The following is a 24,337-nucleotide window of genomic DNA, read 5'->3' as shown; positions in this document are numbered from 1 at the left end:
CAACTGAATGGAAATTTGTGTTTTTGACAAACATAGCAAACATACTATTTTGTCCGGCAGAGCAAAAGGAGAAGGTGCTGCTCATCTGTGTGGTTGTAAAGTGAAATATTTTTTATTTTATGTGCAGGCTTGCATGGGATCTTGCTGTTGACACTTGCATGTCACAAATAGATGGTGTCGTCAACCAAGGGAAAACATTTCAGGTAATATTTGTGGCTTGTGTAGTATATGTATGTTTCAGAGTTGGTGTGTTGCTCTAGACCGAACAGATAAATCCTGATTGGCAATGTTTTTTACTAAAATCTCTTAAAAGACGTATAACTACAGCTAAATGAACGATCAAGGGAGTAAAACGTTAATTTAAGGATAACAAAGTTTTATTTTCGTTAAGAGAGCATAACGCAGGGGTGGGCAACATACGGCCCGCGGCCCGGATCCCGCCCCCGAAAGGATTTTGACTGGCCCGCCGACTGTATCCGACCATTGAATATTGAATATTATTCATGTAATAATCCGGCCCACCAATAACTTCATTTTCCTAAATCTGGCCCGCAGACTGGAGAAGTAGTTTGGATTACATTTAGGGGGCTGCTTGTCTTAGCATGTTAGACTTTTTTTGCTACCTTTTTACTAAAATATGTTTGCTGTGCTTGCACAGGGTTATGCAAACTGAGGAGACCTTTGGGAGAACTCCAGAGCAGATCAGTGCAAGCCCGAGAACGAAGGTCGAGAGTTGCACATGCTCGAGAGCTCTCACGAACGTCTCCGTGGTTTGCCTAAGTTTGCGAGGTTTCGCATTAGTATTTTGTATTGACACCCCTCCTGTAAAATCATCTAGCTAAAGCTAGTACGGGAGGGATGTACACCCGCCCCTAAATTCATCCCTGTTCGTATTCGTAGGTAAAGGATTATTGTTATTTTATGTCATCAATCCATTTTAATTTTTCAACAGAATAGTTTGTTTTTCTCGCAACAACTCACTGCGTTCCAAGTATGGTTGGCGATGGGTAGAAAGGAACGAACGCCACCAGAACAACTACCGATTGTGCTACAGGTAATCATTTGCTAGTTTTTCGTTTACGGGGACATTGTGATAAGCTGTCCTTTCTTCATGGAACGCATTTTCAAATTTTGAATACAATTTTCCTTTCTAAACAAGGTGTTACTCAGTCAAGTGCATCGACTGCGCGCTCTGGATTTATTAGGTCGTTTTTTGGATCTTGGTCCTTGGGCTGTCCATTTGGTACGTTTTATTTGGTTGTTTAGACTTTTGATATGTATTAACAGCAGAGCGAAAAATACACAGACAGGCAAAAAGAACTGCTTATCTGAAAAAAATAGTTTACGTGATGAAGTGAACATAGATTCGTTGGTCCATGTTGACTGACGTTTCGACAACCTTAGCGGTAGTTTTGACTCTGAAGATGACTACCGCTAAGGTTGTCCCTCCCTCGTCCAACCACGATGTAACGATACTCCCGGGTTCAAACCATTTACTTTATTACAATAGATATAAGTTGACCAGTTTTATCGTGGTATATTCAATGATAATTTGCTTGTTTTCCTGTTGCATTCGTTACACTTTTCCATCGGTTCAACGTGTTGACCGTGAATTCCATAAATCTTTGTTGCGGATAATATTTCTCACAATCCGACATTGCTAGACAAAGTGTGAGCAGTTCTTTTTTGACTGCCCGTGTATGAAAGTGAAACGGTGATGAAACTTTCTCGTGTTGCTACTTTTTGAAATTTTAGTACAAAACTTGATATAATGGAATATCAAGTGACGTTCCACAGTCTACGTATATGACAATATGTAAAATTGTCTGAACAGAATTAGAACTAGACAAAATTGTATGTTGTTGATGAGTCATGAAATGGACTAAGTGCCCCCCAAACTTGACATATAATCTTACCAAGAAGAAGGGGTGAACCTTCGTCTCCCGTCACCCCCCGTTACACCCTTGAGTTAGAAACTTCAAACTGTGTGGCCATGTGTACGTCGAACATAGTTAAACGGAAGGTGAACCTTCCTCTCCTGTCCCCGTTCCCGTCCCCGTTACACCCTTGAGTTAGAAACTTCAAACTGTGTGTACTTTGAACATAGTTGAACGTTTGAGAGCTGGAAGGCCACTTCCCGCCAAAATTTGAAGCCAGCAATCAATTAGGCCCAATCTTTCCACGCACTGTCTAAAGAAAGTTCATTCATTTATCTCAGTAAGCTAAAATGCGGGACTTTAACCCCAGACTCGCGTTTCTTCTACTTTGGGTAGGCTTCACGCAAGTACAGGCATGTTCATATAAAATAGCATTTCAGCTTTATATACAGTTCAATGGAGTATCTTGAGATGTCTGGGGGTAAAATTTGGCTTCATGCAAGAACATTCATGTCTATATAAAGGTAGCATTCCAGTTATATATTTAGTTCAATGGAGTATCTAGAGATGTCTGGAGGTAAAATTTGGTTTCACGCAAGTACAGGCATGTTTATATAATATAGCATTTCAGTTGCATATATAGTTCAATGGAGCGAACTAAAGTCGAACCTCTACATCTAAGTTCAACTTTCAAAAGACACACCTCCCGTAAACGGACTCAAGCGAGGCCACTCGCCGGAGATTCGACTGTAATAAATTTCCGAGCTCACTAACAATGAAATATTTAGCGAGCTTAGTTTAATACGGAAATAATGTTAATAAAAATACGTTTACATGTTTGAAATCACTTCACTTTTCATTGCAGGCACTTTCTGTCGGTATTTCTCCGTATGTTTTAAAACTTCTACAAAGCTCGTCAAGAGAACTTCGTCCTTTGCTGGTTTTTATATGGGCAAAGATTTTGGCCGTTGATGATGTAAGTTTAGTTTGTTCGAAGAATAACATACTTTATACATTGTACTACATTATTTTTCGTGGGCTAGTTACGTCATACCTGCCATATTGGGGATTTTCTTAGCTTACTCAGATAATGTCATCTATTCATAGGGTTGCACACCACCTATTCATATGGTTATACACCACCTATTCATAGGGTTGCACACCACCTATTCATAGGGTTGTACAACACCTATTTATATGGTTGTACACCACCTATTCATAAGGTTGCACACCACCTATTCATAGGGTTGCACACCACCTATTCATAGGGTTGCACACCACCTATTCATATGGTTGCACACCACCTATTCATAAGGTTGCACACCACCTATTCATTTCCATTCCACCTATTCATAAGGTTCACCTATTCATAAGGTTCCACATTCACCTATTCATTCCACCATCACCATTCATATTACACACCACCTATTCATAACACCACCTATTCACCTATTCATACACACCACCTATTCATAAGGTTGTACATCACCTATTCATAAGGCTACACACCTATTCATAAGGCTACACACCACCTATTCATAAGGTTGTACATCACCTATTCATAAGGCTACACATCACCTATTCATAAGGCTCTATGGTCTTTTCTTTCAGACGTGCCAGGCAGATTTGGTTAAAGACAACGGTCATCGTTATTTTGTGTCAGTTTTAGCTGATCCCTACATGCCCGTACACACGTTTTAACATTTTAGTCGCTTAAGTCGCTTGTTTTAAATTGTACCTTGTCGTTGCAGCCTGAGCACAGGACGATGGCGGCTTTTGTTCTGACAACGATCGTAAAGAATTATCCTGAAGGACAGGTTAGTTTACTTCTTTCGCTTTCCTCCTTTCTTCGTTTCGGCGAGAGAACGAAGATGAATTTTCATCTTAACCTTGACTTCAACTTGTAATCGTTTTAATCCACGTTAAGAATATGTCCTGAAATGTTTTTTGTTCGTTTTATTTATTCACTGCACAAACACCCATTCATTTGCACTTGAAAATCTTGATAGTTGCAAAGATGAGGCAGGAAGGTACGTCGGAGCAAAACGCTATGAAAAGGCGTCTTTGTGAAAAGAAAGTTAATAAAACAAAGACTTAAGTATTGCTGTGAACAGCGTATTTGCCATGGCGAAGGACAATTGCGTGGTTCTTAAAAGAACTGTTGAATACCAGAAAGTTTACTTCTATTTTTATTAAACATCCATTGATATAATGAATCATTATAAATATAGAAGTAAATTTTTGTTTTCATCGAAACAGACGTTGCACGTGATGAAAAGTCTGCAGAAATGCATCGTGTCATTTCATTTATATAGCTATGCAACAGCTCTTTTAAGAATTACTCAATTGTCGTTCACCATCACGACTACGCTGTTCAGAGCAATTTTAAAGGATAGCTCAACTTTCAACTGTTGAATTCCATCACAACTATTCCACGATGAAGCTTTGTCATAGATTTCACTGAACATATTCGTTTGCTATAGTTACATTTTGAAGATATTTGATGTGTCCTGACATTGGACACATCAAATAGGACATATATGGACATATGTCTATGTGACCTAATTTAGTGCACTCAGACCATAACTTCGTTCATTTAGGAGGCTTGCCTTCAAAACAATCTGATCGCTGTATGTCTGGAGCAGTTGAATGATCCCCACCCGCTGTTACGTCAATGGCTTGCCCTTTGCCTTGGCAGAACGTGGATGAAATACAGTAGAGCAAAGTGGTGTGGTGTCCGTGATTCAGCACATGAGAAATTGTTGACATTGGCCAATGACCCACTGCCAGAGGTAGCATACCTTTTCACTTTCTTGCTAGGTAGAGTGCCGACATTGGTAGGGTACTGCCCCTTCTCTTGCTAGGTAGAGTGCCTACATTGCTAGGGTACTGCCCCTTCTCTTGCTAGGTAGAGTGCCTACATTGGTAGGGTACTGCCCCTTCTCTTGCTAGGTAGAGTGCCTACATTGGCTAGTTAGCGTACTTCTCTTGCTAGGTAGAGTGCCTACATTGGTAGGGTACTGCCCCTTCTCTTGCTAGGTAGAGTGCCTACATTGGCTAGTTAGGGTACTGCCCTTCTCTTGCTAGGTAGAGTGCCTACATTGGCTAGTTAGCGTACTGCCCCTTCTCTTGCTAGGTAGAGTGCCTACTTTGGCTAGTTAGCGTACTGCCCTTCTCTTGCTAGGTTGAGTGCCTACTTTGGCTAGGCGTACTGCCCTTCTCTTGCTAGGTAGAGTGCCTACATTGGCTAGTTAGCGTACTGCCCCTTCTCTTGCTAGGTTGAGTGCTTTCACTGGCTTGGTGTATGCCTCGCTTAGGCAATGAGCAGCCTCCATTGGTAAGTGCCTTCTCCCTTCTTGCTGCCCTTGGCTATTGCTTACTGCTTGCTAGCTTAGTGCCCCTGGCTAGTAGCATACTGCCCCTCTCTTGCTGGCCCCCTCCAGCTAGCTAGCGTACCGCCCCTGGCTAGGTAGCTTACCGCCCCTGGCTTGCTAGCTTACCTCCTTTGGCTAGCTAGCGTACCGCCCCTGGCTTGCTAGCTTACCTCCCTTGGCTAGCTAGCGTACCGCCCCTGGCTAGATAGGGTACCGCCCCTGGCTAGGTAGCTTACCGCCCCTGGCTAGGTAGCTTACCGCCCCTGGCTTGCTAGCTTACCTCTCCTTGGCTAGCTAGCGTACCGCCCTTGGCTAGGTAGCGTAGCGCCCCTGGTTAGTTAGCGTACCCTCCAAGTTCGGTAGTCTTCTATACAGTCCACGACTAGGTACCCTACCCTGGTAGGATGATGTACGATGTCCCCCCCTTGCTAGTTAGCATACACCGCCAGGAAAGTTATCATGCTATGCCAGGCTAAATTGTGTAACCCACCCTCCCCACAAAATAAGTATCTTACCGCCACAGACCAGTTTTCGTATTGTAATGACATCATCCTAAAAAATCTTAAACATTTATGTTGTCCTTTTAATTCAAAGGTGCGGGCAGCAGCGGTTTTTGCGCTTGGTCAGTTCGTCGGCAATACCGCGGAGAGTACAGATCTTGGAAATCAAGTGGATTTCAGTGTTGGCATGAACTTGATTAGTTTGGCATATGATGGTAGTCCCATTGTACGAGAGGTAACTGTTTTTCGTGCAAAGTTACCAGTCATGATGTCTTTCTTTTTCAGCTTTTTAAACACGTGCACTTTCAAAGTTACTAGTCACGATGTCTGTCTTCTTCAGCTTGTTAAACACATGCACTTTCAAAGTTACTAGTCATGATGTCTTTCTTCTTCAGCTTGTTAAACACATGCACTTTCAAAATTACAAGTCACGATGTCTTTCTTCTTCAGCTTTTTAAACACATGCACTTTCAAAGTTACTAGTCACGATGTCTGTTTTATTCAGCTTGTTAAACACATGCACTTTCAAAGTTACTAGTCATGATGTCTGTCTTCTTCAGCTTGTTAAACACATGCACTTTCAAAGTTACTAGTCATGATGTCTGTCTTCTTCAGCTTGTTAAACACATGCAAAATTATAAGTCACGATGTCTGTCTTCTTCAGCTTTTTAAACACATGCACTTTCAAAGTTACTAGTCACGATGTCTGTCTTCTTCAGCTTGTTAAACACATGCACTTTCAAAGTTACTAGTCATGATGTCTGTCTTCTTCAGCTTGTTAAACACATGCACTTTCAAAGTTACTAGTCACGATGTCTGTCTTCTTCAGCTTGTTAAACACATGCACTTTCAAACTCGTTACGTCAAGAGCCTTTACCGGCCTGCCGCGTCCCCAATGCGTAAAAGCAAAGTAGCCAATACACAACTAGATGCATTACACTATGGACAAAAAGAAAATTTCTTACATGTAAATCGTGGACAACAAGACAACAATTGTCATTTAGATATGAGCTTGTGATACGTTTTATAAAAGTTATTTTCCGGCTGGGAACGAAAAAGGCGGAAAGTGTTTTCTCACACACCCTTGGGAGCCCGATTGTGAATCGGTGTGGCGGGTGGTGTAGGTTATATCAAGCACATTTTGTTGTTGCATCTGCGCACAGCTTCACACGCCCGCATGGAGCGCTTAATAGCTAGTCCAGACTGTTGAGTTTAAGCTACTCTGAGGTGCGGGGCCGATGTAATGCTTGCTGCAGTAGTTGTTTTGATGAGTAATGAATTTGAAGCTTGCGGTTGATTGGCCGCAGCAGCCCCAGTTGTGTGTGAGAAACATTTTGAATTTTAATGACACACGAATCAAAATTAAATGTTTGTGTAATAGAGAAATGAAATAAACGCGTGAAACATTTTATGGTTGATTCATCATTCAAATCAAAACTTTGCATTATTGTTTTCCGCTAGATGACAAATGTTTTACATCGATTCTCAACGCCACGTGCGCATGCGTGGTATTGATTATATGACTATCAGTAGGAGATGCGCATGCGTGTTATTTATTTTATGACCATCCGTAGGAGATGCGCATACGTGTTACTAATTATCTGACTATCAGTAGGAGATGCGCATGCGTGTTATTGATTATATGACTATCAGTAGGAGATGCGCATGCGTGTTATTAATTATGTGACTATTTGTAGGAAGTTGTCCGGGCTTTGTATGGTCTAGTTTCTCAATTTGAAAGCAATTTTGGCGTGGTTGCCATACAATTTCTTGAAGAAGAAGATCGTTTGCGAGATACGCAACCTCAACCCGCCACGACGTCTGGGGGGTGGGTTGTTCTTACCCAAGGGGTTATTGTGCCTCCGAGTTTCAGCCTCCTCTTAAACCAGCAAGTAGCTAAATCAAAGCGAATAAAATCACGTGGCTCATCTCCGAATTTGATGTCATATGGAACCCAAGGAGTCGGGGCCTCGCAACGTAAGAATAATCTTTCTTACACAAAGTATTTCTGGTGAATTATTAGTTCATATTGGTTGTTTTTCATAGATATGTCGACGTCACCAAATCTTAGCAGCAGCGGTGGAAGTTCTGGTTCTGAGTCAGTGCAACATGGGGGACTGAGACGATCTTCATCCCATGCACCTTTTAACTCGCCCCAGGCCAACGTTTATTCTTTTATTTGGCGGGTAAGACGTTGTTGTAGACACTATATATTCCAATGGTTGTAATCTTTCTCGATAGCTTTGTTTTGATTCGTCAATTTTTGAATCTCGTAGATTCTTTTGATTCTGTCATGTGACCCATCGCCTTCAGTCGCTAGTCTCGCGAAGAAGATTGTTAACATGATAACTTTGAAGGTGAGATATTATTGTCATCACTATTTATCATGGTTTGTTGAAATGACACGCGCATCAATTTCAAAGTCGAATCTCCTCTGGTGAGATTCTTTTAAGGAATTTTTGTTTGGCATTTCAATGTCTCCACGAGATATATTGTGGGCTCAAGATTACTCTTTAAATTTATGTTCGGATTTGTGTCAGCGGTAAAACCATTTCACATAAGTAACAGCCTAACAGGCATACTATTGTTAATCCTTTGTCTAATACCCTCAAGTTGTGGCTTAAGTAGCGGATGGAGATTGGATTGAAGATTTATTTCGTGGATTATCAACCGCTTAAGTGCCGGATGGAGATTGGATTAAAGATTTATTTCGCGGATTATCAACGGCTTAAGTAGCGGATGGAGATTGAATTAAGGATTTATTTTGCGGATTATCAACCACTATTGTCTTTTGTCAGGCATCTGTAAATCGCATACCTCGTCATGGTAGCTCTTCCGTTGCAGAATCATGTCCTAGTTCACTTTATACAATATCTCGGTGAGTCTAGTCTGTAAAATAGAAGAAAGTAATTACATCGTCACTTTTAGACAAAACTGTTCTTCAAACTGCTGAGGATTTGGTGCGTTTTCCCTTAATGCCATTAACGCCGTGCCGTTGTGACTATTTAAAAGAATCTTAACGAAATGGGTCTCATGGTAGCTAATGCTTTTCGCGCTTAGCCCGTCATGGACAGCTTGTGACACCCGAGGCATATTACTGATATTAGGTTCTTGGTGTGAGAATTTATGTACTTTTGTTGCCAAGTTTGGTTCATCAACGTCAAAGTGCTGTAGACTAAGAAGTAATAACAAGAGTTACGTTGAAGAAAGACGTTTCTTTTAGCATTTATTAAGTAAAAAACACTTCCTACACTTTTTTCCTCAGAAATCAGAAGTTCATTACCAGTAGTAAACACAAGTGCGCCAAGCATTTCTGTGAGACTCTTTCTTTAATGAAGATTTTTTGTTTGAAAAACCTACACGACGCTGTAGTAAACACAAGTGCGAGCATTACTGTGAGTGAAGTCAGTAGTGTACAAGTGTGAGACTCATTCTTTAATGAAGATTTTTGTGAGACTGAGACTCATTCTTTAATGAAGATTTTTTGTTTTTTTAAAACCTACACGACAATTTCATTGTTAAGTTTGATCCATGGGAAATGAGGGAAAACTCTCGATACTGAAGACATTTTTGCCATTTTCAGTTCTCTAACAGAGATTTATTGCATTAGAATATTTTGTTTTGATGAAATTCGTTTACAGTTAGGAATAAAATACAATGTTTTGGTTATTTTAGGTCCGATTCATCTAGACTATCTTCAGAACTATCAAATGTCGCAGAAGCTAAAGCGTCAGAGAAACCTTCACACAAACCTAGTGCCTCTGGCCTTAATTTCTATCCACATTCTTATGCATTCAGCGCCAAAAGACGAATGTTTGTAAAAGGCCCCGATGTAAGTAGGCTAAAAGTAGACTAATTGTCAACTGTTCTTGCTAAATTTGATGCGCACCCTCCCCTCCCCCCTTCCACACACAAAAATTTAAATTAATTAGTCAATGTATATTCATTAACAAAAAAAACAAAGGTAATAACCTTTTCATTACGCAAGGTTTACTCTTCTGTAAGCCTAAAAAATTGCACAATAGCCCGCGGCCCTTACAAATTCAGCTAGGATAACGAAGCACCCTCCTTGGAAAATCTGCTCCCCTCAGGGATCAAATGAGAAATGATCCGCCCCTGGTTGCTGCGATTATAAGTACACTATTTCTACTTTTGTTTTATAAAGTAAATGGTTTGAACCCGGGAGTATCGTTACATATGTTTGTAAATGTAGATCGTCAAGGTTGGTATAGTCCTGAGAAGGACTGTTTTTGTTTTGTTGACTGACGTTTCGACAACCTTAGCTGTAATCATTTTGACTCTGAAGATGACTACCGCTAAGGTTGTCGAAACGTCAGTCAACAACAACAACAGTCCTTCTCAGGACTATACCAACCTGGACGATCTACATTTACAAACATGTAACTTTTGTTTAACTTCATTAATATTTCTACATTTTCTACATGAGTGACTAAATCTTGCATCTCCCGTCTCTTTGCAGTTGCCTGAAAACGAAGAACCGTCAGATGAGTCAGAGGACGACAATAGCAACGTACCCGAAGATTTTGTGGATACAAAGTTTTGCGATTGGTGCTGTAGTTACTTTGCTCAATCAATGACGCGGGTAAGCATACGAAATTAATCTCATTTTTGTTTCTAACCTATCAAACTAGTAATAAGGAGTCACGTGTTTAATCAACAGCCAATCTTATTGCAAGATTGGTGCTGTAGTTATTTGACTCAATCAGTGACACTGGCAAGCGTAAGAAATTAGTCTCATTTGTGATATTAACCTGGCAAAGTAGCAGTAGGAAGTCACGTGTTTAATCAACAGGCAATCTTATTGCAAGATTGGTGCTGCAGTTATTTGACTCAATCAGTGACACTGTCAAGCCTAAGAAATTAATCTCATTTGTATTACTAACCTATCAAACCAGTAATAAGGAGTCACGTGTTTAATCAGATTCACCAAACACGGAATAATGATTGGTTATTTCAATTCTTCATCTTTAGCCTCCTGATGAACACGATCCGTACAGCGAAGCTCATCTGGAACGTGAAAACAGGTTCACAAGAAATGCTCGGGTTCGATCGGAAGCGATGAAACAACTGAAAGGTACGGATTGTATGCAAGAACCACCATTGACATTATGACAATGAACATGGACGGTCACATATTATCAGATTTATAGAAATTGTTCACACTCAAAAATTATATAGGCTTAGAGTAACAAACTCTACAAGGCGTATCACGTTCAATCATATCAAACCATTTGCTTCTAAACTGTCGCGAGGCCTCGACTCGATTATGTCAAAGACAATGAGGGAAGGAATATTGCAAATGGTTTGATATGACTGTATTTTATAGTTTAATACACGTCTTCTAGAGTTTGTAGTTCTAAATTTGTATAGTTACGAGATTTTATGGAAAAAATTGTAATGTATTGATCATCTTGTTTGTAGATTTTACTCGTCTAGATGATCAGATGTTCATTAATAGAAATTCATCTCCGCCTGTCGTGCTCCGTTTTAACCCGTATGAACCTCACATTGCTGTTGCTGATAGACTTGGTGTGAAGTGAGTCTTTTACACGCATTTGTTTGTCGAGTCAATAGACCACCAATCCAACATTTCTTCTCGGTGGTTTCCAACATTGAACGTTTTGTATCTTAAAATGGTCGAATCCCAAGGATGTTCCCTTTTGTTGTAATCAATTTTTTCTTTATTTTATACAGCGTATGGAATTTCGAGACGGGAACTAAACTTAGTCATTTCGAGAACGGAAATAGAAAGTCCACGAAGATTACCGCTATGGAGTTGTTGAACTCGCATGATCTGCCTTTATTGCTCACTGGCTCAAGTAAGAAAATTAAGTACTTTATTTAAACGAAAATCATTTGCAGGCCGATTGCTTTGTTTATGATGATATCGATTATGTAATTTATGCGTGCAAACTGGTGCAAACCATTTGTATAATGCAGCCAATTTGACCGAATAAATATAACTGGAATGCTACTTCCCGCCGAAATTTCAGGCCAGCAATTTTGCTAGTCCCAATCTTTCCACGCGCGGTATGTAAATCAGTTATCTTGTGCGAGAAGAAATACGATATTGTTTGATTCATTTTGCTAAAATTTTACTTTTTAGTATGTAATCTGTGCTTTATTTATATTCTTGGTTTGTTATGCTTGAAAATATTTTCTAATTTAGTTAATTTTGATGGTAGTTAGTCTTTTTTAACAATTGAATATCACAGCTCTTTTGTGAAATCATTTATGAAATAAAAGGTGTTTACTGTGTTTGCGCAGGCTTATGCAAACCGAGGAGACCTTTGGGAGAATTTGAGTGCTGATCAGTGGAAAGCCGAGAGTGAATGTCGAGGGTTGCGCATGCTCGAGAGTTCTCACAAACGTCTCCGAGGTTTGCATAAGCCTGTGCAAACACGAAAAACGTCTTTTATTTCTTTATAAAATAAAAACAATGCAAAATACACAAATTTCAAAAAGACATTTTAATTTTTCCTTTGATTTATTGATTGATTTTCCTCTTTGATTGATTGCTTGGTTGATCAATTGATTTGATTGGTTGAGCTATTGACCAATAAGCGCGCGCCTTTTTTTGTATTTATTTTATAAAATTGATTCTTCTGTATTTACCAGATGACGGTGGTGTGCGCGTTTGGAGAAATTACACTCAGAATAATCCTGAGCTAGTGACCGCCTGGCAAGGTCTTACAAATTTAGTTCCGTCAACGAGAGGAAACGGCGCGGGTATGGTTGTGAACTGGGAACAACAAACGGGTTGGCTAATGGCGTCAGGTGATGTGCGTCACATTCACGTGTGGGACACGCAAAGGGAAATGAAATTGCAGGTATTTATCTCATTGAACTAAATATATAACTGGAATGCTATCTTTAGATAAACAAGCATATACTTGCATGAAGCAAACTTCACCCCCAGACATCTCTAGGTACTCCATTGAACTAAATATGTAACTGGAATGCTATCTAGATAAACATACCTGTACTTGCATAGCCTTGCTTCCTATCATAAATGAAATTTCTTCAAACCGTGGGTGGAAAGATTGCGACTAGTTAAATTGCTGACTTCCAATCTTGGCGAAAAGTAGCCATCCAGTTATATTCAGTTCAATGATTCATCCCGTAATCAGTAGCGCCTGCAGGAAGAGTTTCAATCCAACTGGTAAATTACTTCATGTAATTCTATTCAGGATATTCCAACGGGTGCCGAAAGCTGTGTAACAAGCATCGTCTCAGATTACATCGGTCGTTCACTGTTAGTCATCGGCTGTGGTGACGGTTCTGTTCGTCTTTTTGATCGACGATTGCCGCCGAGCGACAGTCGAGTGATGACAATGAGAGAGCATCAGAGCTGGATTGTGAACGTTGTTTTACAGAACAAGTCCTCAGATAACATCATATCTGCAAGGTGAAGTTAATTGAAAATTGGAAGTGGGGGATGTTCGTATATAAATGTTATGGAAAAGGGGATATTCATGTATAAATGATATGGAAAAGGGGATATTAATGTAGAAATGTTATGGAAAAGGGGATATTCATGTAGAAATGTTATGGAAAAGGGATATTCATGTATAAATGTTATGGAAAAGGGATATTCATGTAGAAATGTTATGGAAAAGGGATATTCATGTATAAATGTTATGGAAAAGGGATATTCATGTATAAATGTTATGGAAAAGGGTATTCATGTAAATGTTATGGAAAAGGGGATATTCATGTATGAATGTTATGGAAAAGGGATATTCATGTATAAATGTTATGGAAATATTCATGTAGAAATGTTATGGAAAAGGGGATATTCATGTATAAATGCTATGGAAAGGGGTATTCATGTAGAAATGTTATGGAAAAGGGGATGTTCATGTAGAAATGTTATGGAAAAGGGGATATTCATGTATAAATGTTATGGAAAGGGATATTCAATGTTATGGAAAGGGATATTCATATAAATGTTATGGAAAGGATATTCTATTCATGTAGAAATGCTATGGAAAGGGATTCATATAAATGTCATGGAAAGGGATATTCATGTAGAAATGTTATGGAAAGGGATATTCAATGTTATGGAAAGGGATATTCATGTAAATGTTATTACATTCGGATTCGTATAAATGCGTATATGTTCATGGAAAGGGATATTCTGTTATGGAAAGGGGACATGTTCATGTTATGGAGCGATATTCGTTATGGAAAAGGGATATTCAGAAATGCAAGGGATATTCCTCATAAATGTTATGGAAATTCATCATATTCTGGAAAGGGATATTCATGGAAAGGGATATTCAGGGATATTCATGAAATGTATATAAATGTTATGGAAAAGGGATATTCATGCAAGGGATATTCATGAAAAAGGATATTCATGTTATGGAAATGAAATGTTATGGAAAGGGGTATTCATGTAGAAATGTTATGGAAAATATTCATGTAATGTTATGGAAAAGGGATATTCATGGAAAAGGGGATATTCATGTAGAAATGTTATGGAAAGGGATATTCATGTATAAATGTTATGGAAAAGAGGATATTCATGTAGAAATGTTATGGAAAGGGGATATTCATGTATAAATGTCATGGAAAAGGGGATATTCATGTATAAATGTCATGGAATTCATGGGGATATTCATGGAAATGTTATGATCATGTAGAAATGTTATGGAAAAGGGGATATTCATGTATAAATGTTATGGAAAGGGGATATTCATGTAGAAATGTTATGGAAAGGGATATTCATATATAAATGTTATGGAAAGGGGATATTCATATATAAATGTTATGGAAAAGGGGATATTCATGTAGAAATGCTATGGAAAGGGATATTCATATATAAATGTCATGGAAAAGGGGATATTCATGTAGAAATGTTATGGAAAGGGATATTCATGTAGAAATGTTATGGAAAGGGATATTCATATATAAATGTTATGGAAAAGGGGATATTCATGTAGAAATGTTATGGAAAGGGGTATTCATGTAGAAATGTTATGGAAAGGGATATTCATGTATAAATGTTATGGAAAGGGGTATTCATGTAGAAATGTTATGGAAAAGGGATATTCATGTATAAATGTTATGGAAAAGGGATATTCATATATAAATGTTATGGAAAAGGGATATTCATGTATAAATGTTATGGAAAGGGATATTCATATATAAATGTTATGGAAAAGGGGATATTCATATATAAATGTTATGGAAAAGGGGATATTCATATATAAATGTTATGAAAAAGGGGATATTCATATATAAATGTTCTGCCGTATTAGGTTCTTTTGACATCAATTGTTTTCTACGAATTACAACCAGCATATATTAATGCCCCCCCCAATTTATGCTTGCCACGCCACTGGTGGCCGCTGTTATTTAAACGGCGGCGATTTAGTGCTTAACGCGCATGTGCAACTGAAGACATTTTTCACTTTTAGTGTCGATGGCCACGTGAAGTTTTGGGATCCACGTTTTAGTGAGTCTGTACGAAATCTCGAGTCGGTCGTCTCACACATGACGTCATTTGAAGTACACAGTGCAGCAAGTGTTATTGCCTGGTTTGTAACGGTTTCTATCGCTGTTTACCATTGTTACATTTGCTTTTCAAAGAAAGGGCTTCTTAAAATCTCACGTCCAAAACTTTGACCTTGCCCCTCCCCTCACTGTAAAAAATATGCAATTCTTTTGTAGGTATTAAGGTATTGTTTAAACTATCACGAACCCAAACGCTTAGCGTCCGTCATTAGTTCTGGACGTAGGAAAAGCCATATTTGGAAGAGCTTAAAGTATCACAAACCCAAACGCTTACCCTCCGTCATTAGTTCTGGACGTGGGAAAAGCCATATTTGGAAGAGCTGTGAACAAAGTACTCTGCCTGCCAAAATACTGCATTATCAACCATCTTCCAATTATCACATATTAATTCCGAACGTTGTAGCCAACAGGTTTTTATGTTTTCAAATAAATTATTGGAATTGCTGAGGTTCAGCCCAGAGCTTAGGGACTGGGATCTGCTGAAAAATGCTCATAATAACTGCCAAATTGCTTGTCTATTTTTCGATTGGCACATTCCACTTTAGGATTGTAAGAATATTCTGAAGTTTAGATTATATATTCTGCTGTATGTTGATCTCATCCAAAGATATTCATAAATCTAAATTACTCTGACGTATTGTTGTTATGGTTATGTTTATGACGGTAGCGTTTACTGTTCGTGTTCATTATTAATTACGTGTCATTGCTAATGACACTAATTACTAATGACACGTATGGTTCTAATTACTCTAACGTATTGTTGTTATGGTTCTAATTACTCTAACGTATTGTTGTTATGGTTCTAATTACTCTAACGTATTGTTGTTATGGTTCTAATTACTCTAACGTATTGTTGTTATGGTTCTAATTACTCTAACGTATTGTTGTTATGGTTCTAATTACTCTAACGTATTGTTGTTATGGTTCTAATTACTCTAACGTATTGTTGTTATGGTTCTAATTACTCTAACGTATTGTTGTTATGGTTCTAATTACTCTAACGTATTGTTGTTATGGTTCTAATTACTCTAACGTATTGTTGTTATGGTTCTGTTTATGACGGTAGCGTTTACTGTTCATGTTCTTTTCATTCTTAAAGTTTTCTTTTTCGTTGTGTAGCGGTTCTTATAATCAAAGTGTAAGAGTTACGAAGATTAAAGAGAAGGAGACCGAATGCATGAGTACGATCAGACATCACGATGGATTTATGGGGCAAAGAATTGGTCCTGTGAACACTATGAGTTTTCATCCTCATAAGGTACGTGTTCTTGTGGTATGTAGAAAAACAATAGCTCTTCATACATTTATGTCGTACGGTAATGCTTTGCGCGCTTTTGATCACTTCTGGCGAAGGTTGCACGAATCTTGTATGGCGTTATCCATTGGATAGTGAAGGTGTTTATATTTTCGTTGCGACAAAGAAATTTTGTAAACTTAGAAGCAATATTTTATTTCAGTGATTGCTCAGTTCAAACCCCATATTTTTTCTTTTCAAGAAGTTTTTTAACGGTTAATAAAAATTTGCTGTCCACTGGATAACGCTATCCATTGATAGAAATGATATAATCGTCTTTCTTGATTTAGGATGGTTCTCAATTGCAACAGCTTAAGCGCGTAAACAAACGTGTCTTCATTTGCAATCAAAGCCTTGCCCTCACTAGTCTTCGTCACAGTCTACGGGAAATAGACTATGATGCAAGTCAAGCTAGGTCCTCACTAGTTACGTAAACATAAGCATTAGCACAAAATTATCAAAAATCACTCTTCATCTTATGTTTATCCTTTTGTTTACTGTAGTCAAATTCCCCCGTAGCACAACTAGAATGAATTAAACGCCTTGGGTGTTGTTTACAGATCATTTACATTACCTAACTTATTGCAAAGTCTGCTTCTGTTTTTTTAGGTTCACTTGGCTGTTGGTTGTGCAGATTCGATCATTTCTATCTACTCAACGGAAAAGAAACGATGACAGTGAACACGTCATTAGTTACGTCAGCAGCTATCGCGGACGTGAAATGTGTTTTCTAAAAACTGCAACTGCGGGATGAAACATGGTCTTTATCCATGTGGTCTTTATCCAAACTGTAATATAGCACCATAGTGTAGGAGACAAACAGTAGGGCTTCTTCGTTGAAATTTTCTATTCCATTTTCTAACCTACCGAATTGGATAACTGCACCATTCATCCAATTGAATATACAGCCCCATGTTACCCAGCGAAGTCGAGCTACTGTTTGTTGTTTGTCTATACTGTAATATGGATTTTTACGGTCAATAGGATTTCATAATGATGGCTATTTAACTTTAGATGGTCAGCATTTGTATGTAGCTATTCGTTTGTGATGATTTATTTATAATTTCTACGTGTTCGTGTTTTTCATGTAAATTTTCACCGCGTGCACTTGAAATGAAGTATTTTATTAATAACACAAAGTCTAAAGAAATGTGTAATGTTATTGATGTACCCAGATGTACCCCTATTACTACATCTTCTACCCTTAGATGTCCTCTAGGTAATTCTAAACCATGACGTCAGCTGTGACGTCAGACATGAAACGAAAAGTTGAAAACTCTGATTTCCAAAGAACTCTTTAAACTGACGAAGATTATTTATCATTTTAAAATCAGTTTATTATCAAATCAGGTAATTCTCCAAATATCTGTTTAAGTAGTCGATATACTTTCTCCGATGGTGCTTCTACAGGTCTCGTATCTTATGTGACGGCTTGACGCATTCCAGATTCTTCATTTAGTGATTTTGAAATTCTTAAAAATGGAAAAACAACGAGAAGAGTTGATGCTTGATATTACTCAGGAAATGTAAGTTCGTGGCGACGATTTGAAAAGAATCGTCATTATTCTTCGATGTCGATAATATGTGCTTTAAAAAGGACAAGCAATGTAGTATATTACGTGTTGTTTAGTAAATGCGATCAACTCGACCATCAAAAAAAGATGAGGGTAATTTGATCACTAATGGTAACTTTAATCCTGGTACAATGCTTTGGAGGGCATTGAACTGCCTTATGGCCAGCTTTTTCGCGATGGCTGCCTATGTTCAGGTGAATGAATAAGTCAAGATTTCCCTTATGCTTTATCGTGGTCATTTACAGTATTATTCTTGTCATTTAGTTGAATGACCCTGATCCTATCGTATGGATGGTAATATTGATTTTTTCACCGTTGTCGATTCAAATGTTTAGTTTATTGGTTAAGTTTAAACTTTATTTTCCTAGTTTGTGTACTCTGTTCCTGCATGTTTATGCATATCGTCTGCATTTGCTCCCGAGGTTCAAGGTTTGCAAAGTTAATTCTCTCATTTTTTTCTTCATCATATCATCAAGTTTACGAAATTTTGTCACTTAAGACCATACAGTTTGGCAGTCCTTGGCAACTGCGGATATTATTGGTAGTCTTGCTGGAGCAATGTACCTTGCGGTTGCAATTCATCCTCAAATGCAACATGATTCAATTAACAATCCATTATCCTTAGAAGAAGGAAGGTAAATTCTCTATCATCCACACTTTATAATGCTATCATTTTTGGCGGGAAATAGAATTTTGGGATATATTGATCAGTCTACTTTCTTTATTTTTGTTGTGACCTTGGTGTACCTATGACTAAAGGTAGTCATGATGTAAGATCCGTGCAAACAGGTTACTATTTAAAACTTACCCGTCTTGAGTGAATCAAATTTTGGTTTTGAAAATTCTTTTGTCATGCATGTGGCATTTAATCTGTAATTATGTTGTTGCTCCTGCTTCAAGCATAGGCAATGAATAAAAAAACATTACAAAGCATTGGGTATTTATTGTGTCTTAATATGTAACTTCTTATCTGATGAAAACATATGCTCTTATAGTTTCTATCTCTTAGAAGGATAGAGAAAAAGGCAAATGTGCTATCTCACTTGTGCGAACCACAAAAATAGAAGTTTTAAGGCCTTTTGACCAGTATCACAATCTGTGAACATTGCTATGGCAAAGTTATGAAAAATACATGAAACATTCTTTCTAATAATCCATATTTAAACAGCAATGGGCATATTCACAATTTTTTCTTCAATATTTTATATTACTTAGCAGTTGATTTGAGTGTATTTTTGATGTTATCAACAGAGAGATGGCTGGACTCCTCATTGTGATGTTTTGGATGGCCCTCAGTAAAGCTCTCTCTTGGTATAATCAGAGGTTTGTATAAACTTTAAGACATATGTATAAATTAAATGAATTTGCATAAATTAAATTAGATTAGAACTTTAGAACTTTAATTGAATTAACTATAAAGATTAATTATAGAACTCTTAGATCTTTTAAATTTTGAATTAGAACTTTAAGATTATATGGCTAAATGAATGAATGAAAATCTTTATTTTGACATGCTGGCCTTGTCAACTGGGGTTGATTTCCATGAGAGGCGTGCTTTTGTTCAAAAACAATTACAAAATTTACTGAGAAATAAAATATCTATAGAAGAGAAAGATAAGTTTAAATATTTACAGAGTTTAGTTTATTCCATCAGTTACATGTTAAACTAAATCATAAAATGCAAGCAGCAATTTTCTTTTAAAAAAGTGACACACTTTTGCTATTTCTGATTTCTGCTGGAATTGAATTCCAAACAGAAGCCCCAAATAGTGTTGTTTATTAATTTTTTCATCCACAATTATGTCAACACAAAGCAATCTCAATTATGTATTTAGTTAGATGTTAGAGAGAAGTTGCTTCTTTACAACTTTGTTGAGAGTATGCCTCTCAATTATGGTTCCTTAACACAAATAATATATCTATTTGATCAACAACATGCTATAATTTCTAATTTGTAATGTAATTGCAAATCTGTTCTTTGTAATTCAATTCCCCATAAATGTGTTTTAATCATTGAACTTTTATGATCATTATTGTCACTAATGCTTGGGGTCTCTTGACATTCTAACACCCCCCAGTTTTGTTACTGTGAGTTTAAACTCTTTTATTTGAGAAATGTTTTCATTTCAAGGAATGGCAATTTTCCTTTGTTGTTCTGGATTTTCATCCTTGTTCTCTTTCTTGGCCCTATTTTACTTTGGGCATTTTGCTACAGAAGTTTGGACAAAAACACCTTGCCTCAACATTGCAAAGATATGTTATGAAAATTATGTATAGAATGAACAGTTTGTGTACTATAGCTTCTACATAATATATGCATTGGTTGAAATTGTTTCCTAATAACTTCGATAATCACACATTTGCTCATCATTAGACAACATTGAATGCTTTGACTTTGATCCTGGCAGGAATCACTGAATGAAACTAAATTAAATTGGAGAAAAATTTGTCACTTTAAGAGTTAGTGCTATTTAAATGTTTACCAACATGAAGGAACAGTCGAGAGTGCCAGTTGAAAATCAATAGCAGTTATTTATGCAACATAACAGTTGGAATATTTAAGCAGCATTTCTATGCATTTAATACAAACAAGTAGGAGGAGTCATCTACACATATAAACACTCAAATACACATATACAGTACCGCTCGCGTATTGTTTTTCGTATCATACGCGTATGTTTTTCGTATCATACGCGTTTCATACGCGTAATGTATGTTAACAAATACGCAAACGGTACTGTATATACCTTGTACGACAGAGAGTTTGCAACAGACGTACAGATATAGCCAGTCTTTGTCACAATTGTAACACAGCACTTGTCATACAAAGTACATATATCTTTATTTGAAGGTTTTCTTTACCCGAATGATCCTTTCTTTGTTTGTATTAATTTGCATGTTAATCTTATAAAAAATTTTTTTGCTATCATAAGTCATCAGTCATGTAAAAGAGCCTAAATGAATGTTTTACTTTTTCTCATGATGAGCAAATGGTAATCAAAAAGAAATATTCTTCAATTTCTATGAAATGAAGAATAAAGGTTTAAGTAGTTGTTGGTGGACTACATGATAATGAAATACCCATGTTAATCACATGTAAAATAATAAAATAACAATGTACTTTAATGAAATCCTGCCTGTCTCTATATAGCACAAATAGCTTTATATTTTTATAGAATAAATATATTGACTTGAGTTCATATTCCAGAGCTCTTGAATATATGGTACAGAGTCAAATGAAATGTAATAATTAATTTTTAAAGAAATACAATCTGCTGAGAAATGTATTGTTCATTTTTCAAGCCTTGCCACACCAGTATCGATAGGCATTGTATCCCAAATAAACAGCAACAGCAAACGAGGCCACATTATGAAGTATCATCCTGTATTTGTCATCTTTATTAACAAGGACGAGAGGTGATGATGATGATAGGCGTTCGAGTGGGACTTTGACCAAACTATGACTGTCATATTCGACTTGATATTTTGAGGTGGGATCAAACTGCCAGGAAATGTCATATATGGCTGCAGAAAGCAGGCTTACACCACCCAAACTCAAACTGATCATCTTTCTGTTGCTTGCGGGCAGGACTATAGGGGAGAGCAAACAACCAAGGCTACAAAGAACAGAAGATTTATGTATAAAGTTTCCTAAACGAATCCATTTAGAAACATGATCGCCAAGAATCTTTGGTTCTATAACTATCATTGAATACTGTTTTTCAAGTGCCATTTCCAACTCAATTTCATATAACTCCCATGTAAGACTGGGGTCAAGGTCTGGATCATCTGCTTCATGGATCACATGGCACTCTTCGGAAGTGCTTCCCATCAATGGTCTAAAAGTGTTGTTTGATTTATTTTAGCGATAGATTTTAATTTTTAATCAACTGATTGGAGTGTTGACACTGCATTGTTTGTGGCGTGAAGGACTATTTGATAATTGTTAATTGATGTGCTTTATGAAAAACCTCCTCCTTCCTCATATAAGTTTTTTCACCTTATGCCTGCAAGTCTAAAAAACCAACCTTGTCTCTTCTAATTCTGGTTGTTGAGAATCTTCACCGCTATTCACCACGCTAATATCTTCAATTTGTGTCTTACCGTCGGCCATTTTGCATTCAATTCATGTATTGTTCGACAAAAAACGGCAGCGAATTAACTGCGACAATTTTGACGGTAACCAGACGTAAGAGTCAAAAGTCGGAACAATGTTTGAAACTCCAAGTCAATTCATCTTAAAATACATCCTAAACGTTTCCAGTGAGTTGTTGCTTCCTAATTTCTAATATTGCTTCAATATGGTTTTAACAACTAAAGTTACAAGCAAGAAAAACAACCAAGACTGCAAAATTATAACGTTTTTCATTGAAATGGAGTACATAGTCATTAGTACGAAGAAAATTTACGGTAAAGAAACATTTATATTGTACATAACTCAAACGGCATTCTTTAGAAAGAATATGAAAGTGTTCAAGTTTTTAATATTCAGCTACACTGACAGACAATATGTGCTCCGGGTAGGGGGGGGGTAGCTAAAAAAGTTGAGGTAAAATCTTAAAAGTTAGTCGAAAAGACTGTAAGAGTGAATGTAAAATGTAGGCATGGCTTTTTTTATCAATAAGATACTACATAAGTGGGTGCCAGGATGTAGAGTCCCTAGTTTTATTTCGAGGGGGATGTAGCTGAATGTAGCTATCTTTATTGATTAAATTTGTTTGAGTTTAGGAGTTTATTGAAAAGTTAGGGAAACGTCGTTAAATTCATCAGCGTGCGAGTTTTGGAATAACCTTTTGTTGAAATAGCTGGTTAGTAAATAACGTTAATATGACCGATTAGCTCAAAGTAGAAAAATGTCGCTCGTTTTTCTTCGTCTCAACGGACCAAGGCGTTGAAACAAACTTTAATTTAATCAGGATTCCTTAGAACGTCTTTACGAGAGTTGAACTGCCTAACTATGCTTGCATAACGAGGGGAGCAAACAACGAGGCTTGCATAACGAGGGGAGCAACATACTTGAAAGGTGATTAAATAACCAGCGTTTGACAAACATTTGAAAACAACTAAATCTACCGTATAAGACTATATCAAATATAATAGATCTATGGGTAGACACTGGTTCTATTGCACCTCGCCAGGGCGAACGTGATGTTCGAACCACGCGTACAGATGACGTTACTGCATACGCTGAATATCTAAAAATTAATAAACCATCTATTTACGCAAAAGAGATTCAGCAACACTTAGAAAATAACAAAGTTTGCCTTCCAGCAAACATACCTAGCAGGTCATCCATTAGTAGAATTTCGAAAAAAGATCTTGGTTACTCTTACAAGATAATAAGTCAAATTCCTCGAGAGACAGAACGGCCGGACGTTATGGAGAAGTTAGAAGCTTACGTAGCAAATATTTCATTGATTGATTGCAACCGTATGCATTTCTTTGATGAGTCGTCTGTAGTTGTTACGAGTGGCAACAGACGTCGAGGGCACAGTATGCAGGGTACTCCTGCATTTAAAATCCAACGATACGCTTCTAGTGCCACATTTACTGTAAATTTTTTACATAATGTAAACGGCGTATCGCATTATAACACTCTTAGAGGGCCGTCAAACGGATTAGAATTGCTAAAGCTTTTCTTTGCTTACTGAACGGATTCATTGCCAAATGTCTACAGGGTAGAAAGACCTTTCGCGTTTGCTAGTACTTCGCAACTTTAGTTCACAACTTCAGTACTCAAGTTCACAACTTCAGTACTCAAGTACACAACTTGTCAATTCAAGTTGACAAGTTCATATCGAATATTCCATATTTGGAAATGTAGTTGGCAACATTAGAAAGTAACTTGGCAACCGCCATTTGAAAAGTTAACTGAAATCGACAATAATGCCACAAATATGACATACCATAGCCAGAAATCTGGTCTTTCATAATACTTTAAAATTGCAGTCGTTTATTCTGTGATTTACTCATATCAGCATGTTTAAGTTGGATTACCTTATCAAGACACCCTCTGTGGCAGTTCGAACATTTGATTTTCCCGAAGTATTTTTTCTGAAAGATTTTAATGAATAATTTCTATGTTATCTACACCATTAAATTAATTAAACTAAATTTTTTGAAGGATTTTCGCTTGCTTAATACTGACTATCGTAAATACTTGGTTTTACCAAAA

General features: G+C 37.3%; 2 protein-coding genes across 5 annotated transcripts in view; one reads left to right on the top strand and one right to left on the bottom strand.

The window, feature by feature from the left end:
• The window catches only part of LOC124447794 (regulatory-associated protein of mTOR-like), a 43,052-nt gene extending 21,607 nt beyond the window's left edge, over nucleotides 1–21,445 (top strand). For all 4 annotated transcript variants that reach the window (XM_046998793.1, XM_046998795.1, XM_046998794.1 and 1 more), the window contains 29 exons: nucleotides 128–203; nucleotides 953–1,054; nucleotides 1,160–1,243; nucleotides 2,743–2,853; nucleotides 3,489–3,563; nucleotides 3,629–3,694; nucleotides 4,478–4,669; nucleotides 5,846–5,986; nucleotides 7,449–7,728; nucleotides 7,798–7,937; nucleotides 8,028–8,108; nucleotides 8,550–8,629; nucleotides 9,427–9,583; nucleotides 10,232–10,354; nucleotides 10,744–10,846; nucleotides 11,194–11,308; nucleotides 11,467–11,591; nucleotides 12,391–12,602; nucleotides 12,963–13,180; nucleotides 15,198–15,317; nucleotides 16,414–16,552; nucleotides 17,198–17,938; nucleotides 18,048–18,114; nucleotides 18,219–18,356; nucleotides 18,427–18,456; nucleotides 18,531–18,591; nucleotides 18,662–18,797; nucleotides 19,414–19,485; nucleotides 20,294–21,445. In XM_046998793.1, the coding sequence (XP_046854749.1) occupies nucleotides 128–203; nucleotides 953–1,054; nucleotides 1,160–1,243; nucleotides 2,743–2,853; nucleotides 3,489–3,563; nucleotides 3,629–3,694; nucleotides 4,478–4,669; nucleotides 5,846–5,986; nucleotides 7,449–7,728; nucleotides 7,798–7,937; nucleotides 8,028–8,108; nucleotides 8,550–8,629; nucleotides 9,427–9,583; nucleotides 10,232–10,354; nucleotides 10,744–10,846; nucleotides 11,194–11,308; nucleotides 11,467–11,591; nucleotides 12,391–12,602; nucleotides 12,963–13,180; nucleotides 15,198–15,317; nucleotides 16,414–16,552; nucleotides 17,198–17,263 (2,806 nt within the window). In that variant the 3' untranslated portion in view covers nucleotides 17,264–17,938; nucleotides 18,048–18,114; nucleotides 18,219–18,356; ... (3 more) ...; nucleotides 19,414–19,485; nucleotides 20,294–21,445. The remainder of the gene's footprint in view (nucleotides 1–127; nucleotides 204–952; nucleotides 1,055–1,159; nucleotides 1,244–2,742; nucleotides 2,854–3,488; nucleotides 3,564–3,628; nucleotides 3,695–4,477; nucleotides 4,670–5,845; nucleotides 5,987–7,448; nucleotides 7,729–7,797; nucleotides 7,938–8,027; nucleotides 8,109–8,549; nucleotides 8,630–9,426; nucleotides 9,584–10,231; nucleotides 10,355–10,743; nucleotides 10,847–11,193; nucleotides 11,309–11,466; nucleotides 11,592–12,390; nucleotides 12,603–12,962; nucleotides 13,181–15,197; nucleotides 15,318–16,413; nucleotides 16,553–17,197; nucleotides 17,939–18,047; nucleotides 18,115–18,218; nucleotides 18,357–18,426; nucleotides 18,457–18,530; nucleotides 18,592–18,661; nucleotides 18,798–19,413; nucleotides 19,486–20,293) is intronic.
• On the bottom strand, nucleotides 21,260–22,308 carry LOC124447796 (transmembrane protein 11, mitochondrial-like). The gene is made up of 2 exons (XM_046998797.1): nucleotides 22,191–22,308; nucleotides 21,260–22,001 (listed from the first exon to the last, which is right to left on the bottom strand). The coding sequence occupies exons 1-2, from the start codon at nucleotides 22,274–22,276 to the stop codon at nucleotides 21,461–21,463; spliced, it is 627 nt and encodes a 208-aa protein (XP_046854753.1). The 5' UTR covers nucleotides 22,277–22,308; the 3' UTR covers nucleotides 21,260–21,460.
• Between the last annotated feature and the right edge of the window lie 2,029 nt (nucleotides 22,309–24,337).

Source organism: Xenia sp. Carnegie-2017, unplaced genomic scaffold, assembly GCF_021976095.1.
Source record: "Xenia sp. Carnegie-2017 unplaced genomic scaffold, XeniaSp_v1 HiC_scaffold_23, whole genome shotgun sequence".
In the NCBI taxonomy this organism is placed as follows: Eukaryota; Metazoa; Cnidaria; class Anthozoa; order Malacalcyonacea; family Xeniidae; genus Xenia; species Xenia sp. Carnegie-2017.
The sequence above is the reverse complement of the archived record's forward strand: the minus strand, read 5'-3'. Positions and strand labels throughout refer to the sequence as shown.

What these genes read in the sequence shown, in the direction of transcription:
- LOC124447796 (XM_046998797.1), bottom strand. Translation starts at nt 22,276, where the DNA reads ATGGCCGACGGTAAGACACAAATTGAAGATATTAGCGTGGTGAATAGC. An exon ending in CCAGAATTAGAAGAGACAAG is followed by an intron (nt 22,002 to 22,190) that starts GTTGGTTTTTTA and finishes CAACACTTTTAG; the next exon opens with ACCATTGATGGGAAGCACTT.